Source organism: Scyliorhinus torazame, chromosome 15 (genome assembly GCF_047496885.1).
Source record: "Scyliorhinus torazame isolate Kashiwa2021f chromosome 15, sScyTor2.1, whole genome shotgun sequence".
Classification (NCBI taxonomy): domain Eukaryota; kingdom Metazoa; phylum Chordata; class Chondrichthyes; order Carcharhiniformes; family Scyliorhinidae; genus Scyliorhinus; species Scyliorhinus torazame.
Window position 1 is genome coordinate 128377216 of NC_092721.1, and position 19215 is coordinate 128396430.

The 19215-nt window shown below is 46.3% G+C and overlaps 1 protein-coding gene across 3 annotated transcripts in view; it reads left to right on the forward strand.

The window, feature by feature from the left end:
* The window catches only part of dync2h1 (dynein cytoplasmic 2 heavy chain 1), an 866357-nt gene that overhangs the window by 66798 nt on the left and 780344 nt on the right, over positions 1–19215 (forward strand). For all 3 annotated transcript variants that reach the window (XM_072476728.1, XM_072476730.1, XM_072476729.1), the window contains exons 8-14: positions 1378–1512; positions 1593–1706; positions 11435–11546; positions 11691–11815; positions 13232–13407; positions 14629–14824; positions 15151–15246. In XM_072476728.1, coding sequence (XP_072332829.1) covers positions 1378–1512; positions 1593–1706; positions 11435–11546; positions 11691–11815; positions 13232–13407; positions 14629–14824; positions 15151–15246 — 954 coding nt within the window. The remainder of the gene's footprint in view (positions 1–1377; positions 1513–1592; positions 1707–11434; positions 11547–11690; positions 11816–13231; positions 13408–14628; positions 14825–15150; positions 15247–19215) is intronic.

Genomic DNA, 19215 nt, shown 5'->3' on the forward strand with positions numbered 1-19215 from the left:
AGCAGCTGATGAAATGGCACACATATTTATACTCCGCCTACTGGGCGGAATCAGCAGGCAGGGATTTACCCCCGTACCTGTAGTACAGGGGCCTTACTGTAAAGCACCTATATCAACATCCTATATATACAATATATACATCAGTGGTGACTACCACAGGTAGCACATCTAGTATTTATGGGCGAATTGTGTCTGAGGACTCTGATTTGGCAGATGGAGTGAATGCGAAGTGGGAGAGGGAGCTAGGGCCTATAGTGGATGATGAGATGTGGAATGAGGCCCTGTACAGGGTGAACTCCACATCATCTTGTGCGTGGCTTGGTCTAATCCAATTTAAGTTGGTGCACAAGTCGCAACTGACCAAAACTAGGTTGAGTGTTTTTTTTCCGGAAGACCGGTGCGAGCGGTGTTCCAGCAGGTTGGCCAATCTCACACACATGTTCTGGTCTTCCTCAAGCTGGTAGGCTTTTGGGTTTCCTTCTTCAACACCATGTCGGTGATTCTGAATATTGAACTGGAACCTTATCCTCTGGTAGCCATTTTTGGAGTGTCAGACCAGCTGGAGCTGCAGAAGGGAGTGAAGGCAGATGTCCTTGGCTTCGCCTTGCTGATTGCCTGGAGATGAGTTCTGCTGGGGTGGAGGTCTTCGTCACCGCCCAGCACCAAGGTATGGGTGACCTAATAGAATTCTTGTGCCTGGAGAAAGTCAAGTAAACCGTTAGAGTGTCAGTTGAAGGGTTGTACCAACCAGAGGTGACAGTCATTCATTACCTACTTCAAGGAATTAGCCACCGTCAGTTGTTGGGGAGGAGGCAGGATGCAGGGGGTTTGGGGGGGGGGGCGGGGGGGGGGGGGCGATGGTTGGGGTTTAGTTTATTTTGTTTGTTTTTTCAGTTATCTTTTTTTTTACCTTGGTGGATAGGGTGGGTAGCATTGGCTGGGGTTTTTGTTATGTTGGTTTTTGTGTATTTCCTGCAGTGGGTTTTGTTGTAAAATATATTGGAAAATCTTTAATAACATTTTTTCACAGAAGGGCATCAGAACAGAGTGCATAAATGTGATTAGAAATGTTTGTTCAAGTAGAAGATAAATGCCAACATGGGACGGGATTTTCCAGCTGTTCCCGCCGGTGGAGTGTTCTGGTCACGACGGCGGCGCCACCCCGTTTGAACAACAGGAAACCTCACTGACGGCGGAGGACCCGGAAGATCCCCCTGCTAGCCAATGGCGGGCCACCTCTTCCGTTGCAGCACACACCGTGGTGGGGGTGGAAACCCCTGCCCAGACTACTCAGTACATGAATTTTTATGTACAATGAATAAATCACATGAAATCAATATTACGGTAAACAATTTTTATTCATTCATTGTTTTTCAGATTCAAACTAGTAGAACTGTTCATGAAAAATTAATGCGGCTCTTACCAGCTGGAGAACAGCAATTACTTCACAATGCCCAGGTTTTTGAGCCCTTTGCTGGGCTGAATCCAGTTCAATATAATCCTTACACTGAGGTTCGTTACGTTTTGCCTCTTATTTTCAATAAGTCATTTTATATATTATCTGTACATCATGGATTTATTGCATTTTCTAGCCACTGTGGAAAGCTGCTGTCGCCCAATATGAACGTTCAATAGCTCCTTCCGAGCAGAAGGTTGCAAGTAAACTGAAAGTCTCTATTGTGGAGGTACAAGATAATCCCCAACAGGTAATATAGATAGTCTTGCATGTTCTGTTGCAAACTTCCTAATCAAATGAATCAGAAACCTATCAAAACCACATTTTCAAACATTACATATATGGAAATTTACAACTCTAAAAACAGGCCGTTCATCCTCCTCAGTCAGTGCCAGTGTTTATCCTTTACAAGCAAATGGTCCAAATTTCCTTCCCTGGTCTTGCATCCCTTCAATCCCTTTTATTTTATTTATCTACTCCAGTTAACCTTGATTTTGTACATTTTTTCTGCCTGAGTCACTATCCCTCATACCCCAAATATCTGAGGAACGTGTAGAACCTGAATGGGAGAGACGACAGGAACACACAGTGGGGTAAAAATGAACGACTGGTTTATTATGGTGTACACAAAACTACGAAAGACTATGGGCGGGATTCTCCGTTCTGAGGCTAAATGCCGGCACTAACAGCGAATCCGCAGGAGGTACACGACAGGAAAATCGTCACGAACCCCTCACCGATTCCGGATCGTGCCGAAAACGACTGAAGAATGGCCGGGTCCCAGGCCACGCATGCGCAGGGCTGACGACCTGCACCAGTCGCGCTGTAAAACATGGCTTCGGCTGTGCTCTAACTCTAACCCGCCAACCGCGACGCCCAGCCCATCCCCTGGCCACCTCCCATCAGTCTCCCCAGCCCTAGCAGAAGCCCCATTGGCCAGCGGCACGGATCCCAGATGAGTGTGGCAGTGCTGGACACTGTCTGCAGCTGGCACGCTGTGGTAAACCACGTTATTATCTTATATTCACTGTGATGTTGTACATGCATGGGCTTGTCCAGGCTCGCTCCGCCTGTGGTTCCTCCCCTCAGGCTTCTGTATAAAAGTGGCAAGTCTCCGCCGACGGACCCAGTTCGAGTCCAGAGACAGGAGGCTTGCTGTTTAGTGTATTAAAGCCTCAGTTACGTTTATCACTCGTTGTCTATTATTGATGGTGTATCAATTTAATACACCAAACTTATGAAGATGGATTCTTCACTCAAGATGAACTCCTCACTCAAGCCTGATCACTTGCAACTGGACCCACAAGCAGCTGACGCTACAGAGACTTTTGAACATTGGCTAAGCTGCTTCGAGGCGTACCTCGCAACTTTCAACGAAGACTTCACAGACCTCCAGAAGAAGCAGGTCCTCCATGCACGGGTGAGCCCAAAAGTCTTTAACCTCATCAGGGACGTCCTCCTGGCCCTACCGTCGAAAAGTCTCCCAGCCTCCCTCTGACAGGAGGTCCTCCCCGATGCGCTCTACTCCATCCGGTCGCTTCTATGTACGGCCACTAACAAGACATACGAGCGTATGTTTGTCTTCCCCAGGAAGTCCACCTCCGGGGTCTCGCTTCCATCCTGGCTGACAGTCCCGGGGCCCGTCCTTCTCCGCAAGCATGCGAGGAGCCATAAAACCGAACCCCTCGTCGAAAAGGTCCTGCTGCTCCACGCAAACCCCCAATATGCCTACGTGACACACCAGGACGGGCGGCAGGACACGGCCTCCCTTCAGGATTTGGCTCCTGCAGGTCCCCAGCGAACATCACCATCACACCCCACCCTACACCGTCTTCCGCCACCTTCGCCCACCTCCCTCACGAACTGACTCCCGCAGGCCCATCGAGGACAAGCACCATCACCTCCCCCCATACACCGCCCCCCCCCCCCCCCCCGGGTGAAGAAGAAGAAGTCAACACGCTCCCGGACGTGCAGGTCTCGATGACGGCGCCCACACCACAGCCGGGACTGAGGCGGTCACAGCGGAAGGTCAAGGCCCCCGACAGACTTGACCTTTAAGACCACTCACCCCCGCCGGACTTTTTTTAAACAGGGGGTGAATGTGGTAAACCACGTTATTGTCTTATATTCACTGTGCTGTATTGTACATGCCTGGGCTTCTCAAGGCTGGCTCTGCCTGTGGCTCCTCCCCTCAGGCGTCTGTATAAAAGTGGCAAGTCTCCGCCTCTGGACCCAGTTCGGGTCCAGAGGCAGGAGGCTTGCTGTTTAGTGTATTAAAGCCTCAGTTACGTTTATCACTCGTCGTCTATTATTGATGGTGTATCACACGCCAGGTCCTCAACTGCTGGGACCACACGTGACCTACGCTGTCGGGAATTCATCGCATCGGGGGTGGAGCATCACAGGTTGGCTGGCCGATGACGTGCCAACGCTGTTGAAGCGGCGCATGTCACGATGACGCCGGTTTGGTGGGGGCGGAGCATGGCGGACTGACGTCAAACTGGCGGCAGTCCTGATTCCAGTGTCGGAATCCATTCTCCGCCCGATTGCCGATCACAATTTTTGGCATCGGGCTATGGAGAATCCAGCCCATTAACTCCTCTCCCTGAAGGGCCACCCTCCCTGACCTGCACCCAAGTCAGGGTTTTTATACTGTTTGGTTTTCCTTTGATTTGCATCACTGTAAGTACACAAGGGGATAATGTAAATACACGTAGACTAGATAGACACTAGAGGGAGCACCAGAGACATGACACACAGTCATTCAACCAATAGGTCAGTAAGATAGGACACGACCAATGGGCATTCATGATACACACAGGTGACACTACCACAGGGTGGCATTACACTAACCCATATAAAAGGACACAGCACACATGATCTTCCTCTTTCCAGTGGAGACACCCCATGAGTACAGACACAGGGTTGATTGAACATCACACCCACCACGTGGATTGTAGCAGACTGGTCCGTCAGTCTGAGTAGCTATAGCAGGATTAACAGTAGAGTCGAATCCAAGTGGGAGAATCGTTAACAGTTTAAACGTGTTAAAGCTATCTCCAAGTTTGAATCTTCCTTTGTCAGAGTGCACATCAAGGAAGCAGCTTATGCTACGTCAAGAGCATAACAAAACATGGTACCAGTGAGTGACTGTTAAATCTATATAGTTACAACTCAGCAAACAGTGACATCCAGCGACAGCACCCAGGCAAGATGATGTTCGGGATTCCGGTTCCACAGCAGCTCAGGTACCAAGGCAATTTCAGTGAAAACTGCCGTTGGTTCAGGCAGAGATTCGAGACCTACCTGGTAGCGTCCAACTTGGATGGCGTGGCGGATGCAGAGAAAATAAAGCTTCTACTTACCACCGCAGGTCCAGAAACAGCTGAAATCTTCCAGACCCTCCAAATACTCAAAGGGGCAAAACAGGGGCGACTTCCAGGCAGTCCTGGACAAATTCCAAGAATTCTGCGAGGAACATACAAGAAGGAAAAGTAAAAGAGGCGCCAAAACTCACCGCGAGGTAGGCTTGCAGCAACGAACGGCAGTTTTGAATTGCAGCCATCTTGGAAAAGGTGCTGCACATGCGCAGTTGCGTGAAGAGCGGACAGAACGGGAAGGTCCGTTTGCGCAGGCGCGAGAAGCCGTGCATGCGCAATTGCGAAAAAGGCCCCAAGTAAAGGAACAGCGATATGCGCATGCGCAATTGCTTCCTACGACCTACGTCACACGCTTCATGACGTCAGAGGCCCAGACCACGCCCACTTAAAGGGGAAATGTCCCAAAACATGGGGAAATTTTTTTTTAAGCCATAAAACATGATTCTTTCACCTGGAACGACAGCCCAATGCCTGAAATTCGACCAGTAGCTGAAAGTAATCTCCGCAGAACCCTGCAACAAGCAGTTAGTACCTCCCAAAGAGAAGATATGGTCCTAGAAGACAACGACTCAGACGAACATTTCACCTTGGGAGGTGGCTACCACAGTACGAATTCCATACCGCAACTAGACGTGTTGTACATTGACGACCCCGACGATGAGTTCTTCGGATTGGGGAATCTTCAGCCCAGCATAAGCGACATCCCGACTCGTGAGTGCAGGATGATGCTGCGGCCTGACGCCAAGAGACAGAGAGCGGTACAAGCCCACCGGGAGCGGCCTGCCGCCACACAGCGAGTGGTCCACGCACCACGAAGGGTCCCAGCCTCCACACAGAAAGATTATGGACAGTCTACAATGCTCCAATGAACAGCAAGAAGACTATGACAGTCTGCCACGCTCACGTGAACAACAAAGCGACTATGACAGTCCACCCAGATTATCTGAGCCACCAGAAGAAGACTCTGATAGTCTACCCAGCTCAAGTGAACGACAAGAACACACTGAGGCTCTACCCACTGTATGTGTGATAAGTGATGACGGCATCCCACTTCCCATACCAGATGTGCAACGTGACAGATCTCAGCTAGTGTGTACAGAGGCACTCGACAATCACAGTGAGACTACTGGTGACTCCACGTTAATTCAAACCTCATTCGCTCGAGCCTCTCCACAAGCAAATGAATTCCTGAACGTTTTGACTCCGGACGTGGAGCATCAAGAAGCCTCAGAACATGCAAGTGAACCAGAAAGGGCTCCAGACGGGGAGCATCGACAAGCCAAAACTGACTCGGGTGAAACAGACCAGACTCCAGACGGAGAATTGACAAGCCAAAGCTGATTCACGTTAGATGGACATGACTCGAGACGGGGAGCGCTGCGAACTCAGTGACGGCACGCTCAAGAAAACAGCAGATGCCACAAAGCACGCTGACACGAGTAACTGTGTGAAGGACTCGTATTACCCACAGAGTGTGGTCCTTAAGCACAACAGACACAACAACAAAACCAACCAACACAACAACAACATCCAGAAGAATACCAAAGGCAACAACAAAGTCACCAAGCACGACAACAACAACACCAATGGAACTACGACTGGTACGACATGGTACAACTCTGCCCATGAGGGACACTGTTACTGCTCAGCTCAGTACAATGACATACCATGGCAGGACGATGCATCTTACCAATTCACGTTTGCTGCACTACCAACAGGCAACCTGGCTTTCCGCACAGATGCCATCAAGAATTGCTACCATAAGCATCAAAAAAAAAAGAAACCGACTCCAAATCAGTCAATGAAGTGATTTGAACACTTGAACACCTCCTGATGACCAAACACCAGGACACTGACGGCGTTCACAGTGGAATGACAACGTCACCATTGACACTCCCATACCAGACCATATAAATTCATGAACTTTGGACTCATAACTTTTATTTTGTATTGTCTTATCCTCAAAGTCATCGCAACCATTATTTGGTCTTGTATACTATTGTATAGTCATCACAGTCATCATAACTTGTACAGAGTATCACTTATCTACCTGTTTTTTTTCAATTTTCTTTAACACTGTACATAAAATATGTAACACGAGAAATAGGGGGATGTGGTGATATGCATCACTGTAAGTACACAGGGGTTAATGTAAATACACGTAGACTAGATAGACACTAGAGGGAGCACCAGAGACATGACACCCAGACATTCAACTAATAGGTCAGTAAGATAGGACAAGACCAATGGGCATTCATGATACACACAGAGGTGACACTACCACAGGGGGGCATTACACCAACCCATATAAAAGGACACAGCACACATGATCTTCCTCTTTCAAGTGGAGACACTCAGTGAGTACAGACACAGGGTTGATTGAACATCACACCCACCACATGGATTGTAGCAGACTGGTTCGTCAGTCTGAGTAACTGTAGCAGGATTAACAGTAGAGTCGAATCCAAGTAGGAGAATCGTTAACAGTTTAATAAACGTGTTAAAGCTATCTCCAAGTCTGAACCTTCCTTTGTCAGATTGCACATCAAGGAAGCAGCTTATGCTACGTCAAGAGCATAACAAAACAGAGCACAGTCCTAGGACCAAGGGGGTTATAACAGGAATATAAAGAAATCTTGGAGTACAAATACATCATTCACGGAAAGTTGCACTGCAGGTCTGCAAGGCCATAAAAAGACAAATCAAGCACTGGTTTTTAGTTGTAGAGGGATAGAATTGAAACGTTGGGAAGTTATGATCTGTGCAGATCTGGTCATCATATTATAAAAAGGATATTGTTATGATTTCTGTAGAGACTGTTAAGCTTTTAAAAAGATACTTGAATTTCCAGTGACTGACCTGAAAGTTCACATGAAAAAAAACTCGAGCAATATTTACCATCACTGTTTTTGTAGGCAACTTCTAACTACAGAAAGGTTTCTTCCTTTAACTTTTAAAAGGGCTGAAAATCTCTCACTGCGGTTAACAGTCTTGTGATGACCATGAAACCATTGTCAATTGTCATAAAAAACCATCTAATTAAACTAATGTCCTTTAGGAAAGGAAACCTGCTGACCTTACTCTGGTCTGGCCTCTCACACTGCCCTGTAAGTGGACACTTTATTCCCCACCAGTCGAAAGCTTTTCTCAGCTCCTGAAGGCTTTCTTTCTTTCTTTTTCTTTCCCGGCTGGGTATCTCTTAATCCTAGAACTGATTTTCACTGTGAGGGTTATACAGGAGATTTCTCACCTCTAGCCCAAACTAGTTGAAGATTCTAGCCCTGTATAAATTGCCACAAACTCCGTGTCTTTAATAACTCCCATCTGTGTTCTGCATTTTTAAGTTAGCATTTTATCTGCATCAGGTGCAGGATTGGCTGCCTTTGGACACAAACCAACGGCCATGCTGCGCCCGAAAAGCTGCTCACTGTGCGCAGCGTGGCCGACAAAAGCCAGGAGACTCCGCTCACGAGATCTACCTGGCTCTCAACTCCTCGTGAGATTCAACGCGATCTCGCAAGACGTTGCGATGTGAATCCCACAATAGGTGGGATCAACTTTTGGCAAATCTGCATATTAGAGCGAGGCATTAAGCCTCACTTTAATGTGCAGGTTCCCAAGGTACTTGAGGCTTTGGGATTCAATCCCTTCATCTCAGAGACCTCGGGTGAGTGCTGTTCAGCACTGGTCCCCACAAACGGGAGATGGGAAGCTGCATGTCTTTTGGGCAGCGTGGTGCTTTGGCACTGCGGTTCCACCTGGGCACCTGGCAATGCCACCCGTGTGCCAGCCTGGCACTGACAAGGTGCCCAGGTTTTTAACATTTTTTTATTTGTTCATGGGATGTGGGCATCACTGACTGTGCCAGCATTTCTTGCCCATCCCTAATTGCCCTTGAGGGGGGGCAGTTAAGAGTCAACCGCATTGCTGTGTGGGTCTAGAGTCACATGTAGGCCAGACCGAGTAAGGACAGCAGATTTCCTTTCCTAAAGGACATTAGTGAACTAGATGTTTTGTATGACAATTGACAATGGTTTCATGGTCATCACTAGACTTTTAATTTCATTTTAAAAAATTGAATTCAAATTTCACCACCTGCAGTGGGTGGGATTTGACCCCGAGCAGTACTCCGAGTTTTTGGATTACTAGTCCAGTGACAATACCACTACGCCACTTCCTCCCTATAAAATAGTCACCAAGAAACCGAAGAGGGATTTCAGAAGAAACTCCTTTATCTCAAGAGTGATGAGAGTGTGGAATTGAAACAAATAATATAAATGCATTTAAGGGAAAACTAGATAAGCATGTGAGGGAGAAGAGAATAGAGGGTTACTATGATAGATTTGGTTGAGACAAGGTCGTATAAATTCCAGCATGGACTGATTGGGCTGAACAACTTGGTTGTTTATATATCCACTGTAATCCTAATATAATCTGTGAAAATCAATTTCTATTTTTTTATTTCCAACTCTAAATTTAATCATTATTAACAATCTCTCATTCTACATTGTTCAATCATGAGAATCTCTGTTTCTGCCTACCTTGACACATTCTGTACCATCATTTCATCGTTTTAAACATTTCTTGCCTCATAGTTTGTGTTTTTCTGTCAGAAGTATTCACAATGTTTCAGCTCATTTGTTGTATATGTATTTCCCTCATCCCAGGCAGCATCGTAATAAATCCAGTTGGACCCTCTTTAAACCTTTCTATAGTTTGGAGTCCAATACTATACACTGTACTCTAACTTAAGTTTTATATCTCAATCACTTCTGGATTTACCTCCAAATTGATATTCTTCTTGAATAAAGACCAATACAAGGTGCCTATTAAATATCTCCACCATTTTCTGATCTACCCTTCTCTTGGGAAGATGTTGGGCTGGATTCTCGTCAGCCCAACGTCGTATCGGGCCCGGCGCAGGTTCGGCAATTCTCCGGGCACCGAAAATTGTCGTCACCGTAGAGTACGCTGCGCCACTGGGGGCCATTGCCAGAGCCCCACTCAGCAGTACACCGCTCACGACCGGCCGAGTTCCTGACAGCATGGAACTAACCACCTATTGCCGGTTGGGATGCTCGCGTGGCGGCTGCAGACTCAGTCCGCGGCCGCCCTAGTCGGGTGCGGGCAGATCGGAGACCAGAGGGGGCCTTCTAGGCGGCCAGCGATTTAATGTGCGGGGGTTGAGGCTCGGGCGCGCGGCCGACCGGGGCTCCCTTTCTTCGGTGTGGCTCCCCGCGGTCCGAGTCCGCCATTGAGAACGGCACAGCCGCTGCAGGCCACCGCCGTGCGCATGCGCGGCCTCTGACCCGGAAGTGGGGGGCCCGTATCTGCAGCAAAAAGCTACGAGATTCACTCTGGGTCCCTGCTAGCCCCCTGCAGGGCTATGAATTTGTTGAACTTATTTGCAGGAATTTCAGTAGTAAAACCCCACCGTTTTTACGCCGGCGTGGGGACATAGTCTCAATTTCAGAGAATCCAGTCCCTTGTCTTGTTTTTAACAATTCTCTTTACTACTATGGTTGTTGAATACTCTACCATATTCCTTACTATCTTCAGTAATTATTCCCTCACTCTCCCTCTTAGCATTTAAAACAAATCTGTTAATTTGTATTTTATTTTATTCCCCTTTAGTTTTCATTATTTTTATTGTACTCCTTTACTCCTTTATAGATCCTCTTCTTCAATTTAGGTTGGTAGCTAACCACTTTTTGTTCCTTCCGAGTTGGAATTTAAAGCTTGTCATGTGTTTCCTACTGCCAAGTTACCTGGACACATTTGGCTTAGTTACTCCATCTATGGCCCTTGTGGGCGCACTTGCAATCTGTACAAATCTTACAAATTCCATTCCCTATGCTCCATTCACTTCCTCTGCTGGATAGTCAACATGCCCCCAGACAATATTATTGTTTTTCATGTTCATCTTCCGAAGCTGTCTGCCGATTTGCTCTTCCATTTCATTCCCATGATTTGGCGGTCTGCAACAATCTGGCCTTCAACTGTAGGAAATCTGTATGCACCCATTTGTTGTTCACATCCACCCTCTTTTAACTGTGCATTCCCTTTTTTACTAATATTACCACTCTTCCTCATCATTTTTATCCCCACCTAAATATATTTTACCTCAATGTTTTGTTTCCCATTCTGACCATTTGCTGAAAGGTTTCTGTTAGTGCAATTAAGATGCAATTAGTCAGATCATGCTGTAAAATAATTGCTTTCAGTTTCCCCAGTTCGTTTCCATATTTCATGAATTGCAATATATGAATTTTAACTTAGCTTTGCTTTTTTGAACATTATCTCTTGATTTTTGTTGTCTTTATCGACCATTTACCTTTACTTCAATCCTTCCATCAGTGATATCCAAACCATTTGATTTTAATTGGCAACCTTCTCAACCCTTCCTCAATTTTTTTTGCATGACCATATTATTGTACTCTATAAATGTAATTATGCATACCACCGACATTGCATGACTTCAGAGTATTATAGAAATTAGAAAATAAAAATTATTTCAGAACCAGCAAAGTATTTCTACCTTAGTCATTACTAGGCTGTTCTTTCATGTACTTTTTCGAAGAAATATTTTTCTTTCAAGCTCTTGCAGGCATTTCAAAAGTACAAGGAACTAGTCAAACGGCCCAGCATCAGTAAGGAACTACTTTCAGAACGTGAAATGTTGTTAGCAAAACTTGCAGAATACATTAAAGGTAATGTTAGCACAAGCATTTCTGAAAATGTAACATATTTAAGAACTTAGTGATATAAATTTTAGACCAAATAGTCATTTAATAGAAAATGCTTCTCTTCAAAGAATTTTGGCGTTTATTGATGTTTTTTTAAAAATGAATTAGGCATTCATGCTGATTTTGAGATTCGGCGGCGTGGTGTTCCCGGAGAACTATCAGGCCCACTTTCAGGCAAGAATCTTCCTGAGGTTGTCAATAATATTGTTTGGGTTAGACAACTGGAACTAAAGGTTAGTGTTTAAGTAATAAATGGTTTCCTCTTGTTCTACAACATTTTAGACTTAAAAATAATGAAGTATGCAATATGGAGAAAGGAATTTACCGTATATTTTTACCCTTCACAATCATGTGCCATGCCATTTCAACACTTTGAGAGAGGCAGTAGTATCTTTGCACCAAAATAAGCTGATTTGAAACTTATGTGCATTCCTCTACATCTACCACAATTATAAGCTGCAAATAGTTTGTTTTGGCAGAAACATGCATATTTGGATAGCCACTCAGGACATTTATAACAGTCAATGTTAACTGATTTTTAAAAAAACATTGCCACTACTCACTGTTGATCTGTGGATCTAAAGTTGCTTATGGTATGACAGTGGGGATTTTGGCCTGATGTTGCTCTCTTGCTTTTCCCCAATCTATTTTCCCCAACAATTATGTTATTCGACCACAGTAACCCTGGCGACCTATTTCTTGCAGTTGTTGGGCAGTTAACAACTCCATCATAATTTGATTCCCTTGTCTTTGTCTCAATTCTTGAAATCTCACTTCCTGAGTTCTGGCTTGCTTCTCCCCTAAACTTCTACTTTACTTTTCTAGCCAACAGTGAATACTGCTTTGGAAAAGGACAAAATCAATACTATAAGTTAGGCTGGCAGGATGCTTTGAATTTCATTTGATGTTCTTCAGTAGGTTTTTTTATTGTTGTTTTTGTTGAATAGACAAGTTTTGTGGTTTACCTTGGATTTTACTGTATATAATGTTGTATTATTACAATTTAGGAAATGGAAGTTGACCACAAATTATATAATCTATTGTTTGTATGTTGAGGAATGGAAACCAACTGATAGTCCCTTATTTTTGGAACCAATAATATTAAATTGGAATTATTTGAATGAAGGAAACTAATTGTCAAATACGAGATCACACAGCTTATTGCTTGAACTTCAGCAGTTCCTTCATCCTATTTTCATTTTGTGGCTTTTTGCTTGCCATGAATCACCAATTGCAGGCACTGAGGGAAAAATAGGTTCCAAAATTTTGTTGGGACAACACGGGTGAAATCAACATTGTTTAAATCTATATATCTGTACATGTTGTAGAGATAGCATAATGGCAGGATACATTGGTGCTCCAGGGCACTGAAACAAAAGGTTATACGTTGCTTCAGGCTTCTGATCCTCTTGTAATTGAATTCCTGAGTTTTGCTTGAGAGAGGGAACTTTGTGAATGAGTAATTGATAACTGCTTTCAGATGCCACCATAATAGCATTGAAAAAGACCTCAAATCAAGTTACCTACATGTTCTTCTGGGATGGAGTGGGTCTTGTGCAAGAGAAGTAAAGGGACGAATTGGAAATTTAAATAAGGGAAGAAGAAAGATAAACTATATTGACTACATTAATTCTGAATCTTCATTTTAGGCTGAAGATACTGTAAAGATTGCTGAGGCTTTGCTGAATGACCTGTCAGGATTTCAGTCATTTTGGCAAAATTGCAAAGACCTTCTGGACCAGTTGAGAACTTATGAGCAAGAGCAGTTTGATGACTGGTCTAGGGACATCCAATCATCTGTATCGGATCCCACAGCTGGCATAAGGTATCTTGTACACTGAAAATTAGGGTGCACAGAAGAGAATGACAACAAAATGTCTTCATTTTTGCCAGCACTAACTAAACTTCCACAATCAAATTTTGTTGTTGCTCGTACAGCGTAATGGTGGTCTCTGCTGTTGTGGCATAATTCAAATGTACCTATTATTTCTCAAAGATCTGACAGGAAATACAGGAATGCTATGCAGGACAAACACAAACGTGGATTCTTTGGGTCAAATGGTCTGCTTCCAACTTGTAACTCACATGTATTTTTGTGCAAATGGACAAGTTCTAGGGGACCAGATACACCCAGGTGTTATACTGGCAGTGAGTTTGTGCTGTGAATGTTCTAAATGTAACAGCAATTTGTAAGTAGAATAATAGTATTGGAATGGTTTTTTTTGCTCATTGAAGATAAATTCCACAAATGGCAGATTCACCATTACTAATGTCATGAGAATGTCACTTTAAGAAATGCTCATGTTACTGCAGTAATGTCAGAGTGTGGGTGGAGCTGAGCTCTGGCTCTGCTTTTTAGTTTCACTTTTTGAGAAAAGCTTGGGTGTATCTGTTTTTTTGGTTTCGTTTTAGTGTTGGAGCTGCGGCCAGCCAGAGAAGGTGTAATGTTGTTCTCTCTGCCATATAAAGACTATCTCTTGACCGTTTGGTGAATTCAGAGTGATAACTGCTCGCAGTAGTGAATTTAAACCTGATGTGCTTCTGTTAAAAGTTTTTTTTAAATGTCTTATGGATGTTAAAAAGAAAGTAAGGATTACTTAGTGTTGTATTCTTTGGGGGTTGTATTTGAATTGATGGTTGCTAAAATGTTCACTGTATGTTTTAAAAAGGTTAACTTGAGTTCATAGAATAAACATTGTTTTACTTAAAAAAATACGTTTCCATTTCTGCTGTACCACACCTGTAGAGTGGGCCATGTGCTCCCCATACCACAATCTGGGAAAAGTTGTGGGTCAGGTGAACTCCATGATACACTTTGGGGTTCTCTAAACCCTGACCCATAACACTTAAGCATGTTGTAAAAGTTTAGTTATAAAGTTATCCTCTCTCTTTTTGTTTTAAATATACTGATATTCATCACTGTTAAATTTTGACAAATCATAAGTTAGCTCCACTTTACCAGACAGTGCAGAGAGCTCCTTTATTAACACACAACGGTTTGCTTACATTTGTATAATCACTGACATGTTTGTGTAATTTGCGGTAGTTTGCAGGCCAATGGTCGAGTTATAGAATTGGATCACTCTGATGGGAAGCTGAAAATACATTACTCAGACCGCCTAGTTTCATTGTTGAGAGAAGTGCGCCAACTTTCTGCTCTGGGGTTTGCTATTCCTGCAAGAATCCAACAAACAGCAATTACAGCACAGAAGTTCTACAGACAGGCAATTATTCTCAAACAAGTTAGTATTATTTTAACAAAAGCAAAATAGTGTGAATGCTGGAAATCTGAAATAAGAAACAGAAAATGCTGGACATGTTCAACAGGGCAGGCAGGATCTGTAGAGAGAGATGCAGTGTTGCTGTTTCAGGTCAAGGTTCTGGCTTGAGTATTTCCAGCATTTTCTGTTTGTATTGTTTAGTTTGTTTGACTCCACATCCTGCACGCTCCTCGATCATGTTTTCTTTCTTTTCCCTGCTCTTTTGTTAACATTTGAATGACATGGAGTCAGTTAAGGAGTGAAAGTTCAAGCCTCAATATTAAATATGTTTCCATTTTCATTGCCAGGTTGCTCACTTTTACAATACTATCGATCAGCAGATGATTCCCAGCCAGAGACCTATGATGTTAAGCTCTGCTTTATCGTTTGAACAGCTAATAAAGGTAAGTCAATTTGGGTACAAAAAATCCCTACAGTACAGAAGGAGGCCATTTGGCCCATCGAGGCTGCACCGACCCTCTGAAAAAGTACCCTACCTACACCCACAACCCAGTCACCCCACCTAACCTTTTTAGACACTAATTAATCATGGCCAAAATACCTAACCTGTGCATCATAAGAACATAAGAACTAGGAGCAGGAGTAGGTCATCTTTCCCCTCAAGCCTGCTCCGACATTCAATAAGATTATGGCTGATCTTTTTGTGGACTCAGCTCTATTTACCCACCTTCATAACCCTTAAACTGTTCAAAAATCTACCTATCTTTGCCGTACAAACATCCAATGAAGTAGCCTCACTGCCAGTGGAAACAACCTCCCTGCTTCTATCTTTTTTAAAAAAAATATGTTTATTCAAATTTTTCCAACAACATTTTTTAACAAACAAGTCTCCCCCCCCCCCCAGCCCCCAGGGGCTGTTTAGCACAAGGCTAAATCACTGGCTTTGAAAGCAGACACAGGCAGGCCAGCAGCACGGTTCAATTCCCATACCAGCCTCCCCGAACAGGCGCCGGAATGTGGCGACTAGGGGCTTTTCACTTCATTTGAAGCCTACATGTGACAATAAGCCATTTTCATAACAGAAAGAAGAAAGAACACAAACACCACAATCAAAAATAATAAACTACTTATGCATTGGGTTTCTCCCGCATATATTAACCCCCCCATATGACATTCAAAAGTACCCTTGGGGAAACCCTACCCCCACCCGCCCAAATACCCCCCCGAAAGAGACCCCCCCCCACCCCGGTTTGCTGCTGCTGCTGACCTCCTCCTATCGCTCCGCGAGATAGTCTAGGAACGGTTGCCACCGCCTGAAGACCTCCTGCACAGACCCTCGTAAGGCAAACTTTATCCTCTCCAGCTTAATGAACTCTGCCATGTCATTTATCCAGGCTTCCACACTGGGGGGCTTTGCGTCCTTCCATAATAACAAGGTCCTCCGCCGGGCTACCAGGGACGCAAAGGCCAGGATACCGGCCTCTTCGTCTCCTGCACTCCCGGCTCGTCCGTTACCCCAAATAATGCCAACCCCCAAACTCGGCTTGACCTGGACTTTCACCACCTTGGACATAGTCCTCGCAAGACCCCTCCAAAACCCCTCCAGTGCCGGGCATGACCAGAACATGTGGACGTGATTTGCCGGACTCCCCGAGCACCTCCCACACCTGTCCTCCACCCCAAAGAACCTACTCATCCTCGCCCCTGTCATATGCGCTCTGTGAACAACCTTGAATTGTATTAGGCTGAGCCTGGCGCAAGAGGAGAAAGAATTAACCCTACTCAGGGCATCAGCCCACAGACCCTCATCAATCTCCTCCCCAAGCTCCTCCTCCCACTTGCCCTTTAGCTCCTCTACCGAAACCTCATCCTGTTCTTTCATCTCTTGATAGATCGCCGAAACCTTGCCATCTCCGACCCATACACCCAAAATCACCCTGTCCTGAATCCTCTGTGCCGGGAGCAACGGGAATTCCCTCACCTGCCGCCGCACAAACGCCCTCACTTGCATATACCTGAACGCATTGCCCGGGAGTAACCCAAACTTCTCCTCCAGCGCCCCTAGGCTCGCAAACGTCCCATCTATAAACAGGTCCCTCATTCTTCTGATCCCTACCCGATGCCAGCTCCGAAACCCCCCATCCAACCTTCCCGGGACGAACCGATGGTTCTCCCGAATCGGGGACCAAACCGAGGCTCCCACCTCGTCCCTATGCCGTCTCCACTGCCCCCAGATCTACAACGTCGCCGCCACCACCGGACTTGTCGGCGAGAGCGGCAGCGGTGCTGTCACCAGCGCCCTCAGGCTCGTGCCCCTGCAGGACGCCATCTCCAACCTCTTCCACGCCGCCCCCTCTCCCTCTATTCCCCACTTACAGATCATCGCCACGTTGGCTGCCCAATAGTAGCCGCACAGAGCGCCAGCCCTCCCCTATCCCTGCTACGCTCCAGAAACACCCTCTTTAACCTCGGGGTCTTATTTGCCCACACAAAACCCATGATGCTCCGACCTACCCGTTTAAAAAAGGCCTTGGTAATCACAATGGGAAGGCACTGGAACACAAAGAGAAACCTCGGGAGGACCGTCATTTTAACCGACTGTACCCTGACCGCTAGCGAGAGTGGCAGCACATCCCATCTTTTGAAATCCTCCTCCATCTGCTCCACCAACCGCGTCAAATTGAGCTTGTGCAGGGCCCCCCAGCTCCCAGCCACCTGGATCCCCAAGTACCGAAAGTTCCTTTCCGCCCTCTTCAATGGTAGGTCATCTATCCCCCTTCCCTGGTCCCCTGGATGCACCACAAAGAGCTCACTTTTCCCTACGTTGAGCTTATAGCCCGAGAAGTCCCCAAACTCCCTTAGGATCCGCATGACCTCCACCATCCCCTCCACTGGATCTGCCACATACAGCAACAGGTTGTCCGCATACAGCGACACCCGATGTTCCTCTCCCCCTCGGACCAACACCCTCTATTTCCTGGACTCCCTTAGTGCCATGGCCAAAGGCTCAATTGCCAATGCAAACAACAAGGGGGACAGGGGACACCCCTGCCTCGTCCCTCGGTACAGCTGAAAGTGCTCCGACCTCCGCCGATTCGTAGCCACACTCGCCACCGGGGCTCTATATAGGAGTCTGACCCAACTGATAAACCCCTCCCCGAACCCAAACCTCCGCAATACTTCCCAAAGATACTCCCACTCCACCCGGTCGAAGGCCTTCTCCGCGTCCATAGCTGCCACTACCTCCGCCTCTCCCTCCACCGATGGCATCATAATCACGTTGAGGAGCCTCCGCACATTAGTGTTTAGCTGCCTGCCCTTTACAAATCCCGTCTGGTCCTCATGAATCACCCCAGGGACACAGTCCTCAATTCTCGTAGCCAGCACTTTTGCCAGCAACTTAGCATCCACATTGAGGAGCGAGATCGGTCTATACGACCCCCATTGCAGCGGGTCCTTCGCCCGCTTCAGAATCAGCGAGATCAGCGCCCTGGACATTGTTGGGGGCAGGGTCCCCCTCTCCCTTGCCTCATTGAAAGTTCTCACTAACAATGGGCCTAGCAGGTCCACATATTTCCTATAAACCTCGACCGGGAACCCATCTGGCCCCGGGGCCTTCCCCGCCTGCATATTCCCCAATCCTTTAACCAACTCGTCTAACCCAACTGGCGCCCCTAAACCAGCCACCTCCTGCTCCTCCACCCTCGGGAACCTCAGTTGATCCAAAAATCGTCGCATCCCCTCTTCCCCCGCTGGGGGCTCAGATCTGTACAGCTCCTCATAGAAGTCCTTAAATACCTCATTTACTCTCACTGCACATCGCACCGTATTCTCCCTGCTATCCTTAACTCCACCTATCTCCCTCGCTGCCACCCTCTTACGGAGCTGGTGTGCCAGCATCCGGCTCGCCTTCTCCCCATACTCTTACGTCGCCCCCTGTGCTTTCCTCCACTGTGCCTCTGTTTTCCTTGTGGTCAACAGGTCAAACTCCGTCTGGAGGCTTCGCCGCTCCCTAAGTAGTCCCTCCTTAGGGGCCTCTGCATATCTCCTGTCCACCCTTAAGATCTCCCCCACCAACCTCTCCCTCTCCCTGTCCTCTCTCTTCTCCCTGTGGGCCCTAATGGAGATTAACTCTCCCCTGACCACTGCCTTCAACGCCTCCCAGACTACCCCCACCTGCACCTCTCCGTTGTCATTGGCCTCCAAGTATCTCTCAATACACCCCTGCACCCTCCCGCACACCACCTCATCCGCCAGTAATCCCACATCAAGACGCCACAGCGAGCGCTGGTCTCTCTCCTCCTAACTCCAGCTCCACCCAGTGCGGGGCGTGATCTGAGATGGCTATGGCCGAATACTCCGTTCCTTCTACTTTCGGGATTAGCGCCCTACTCAAAACAAAAAAATCTATC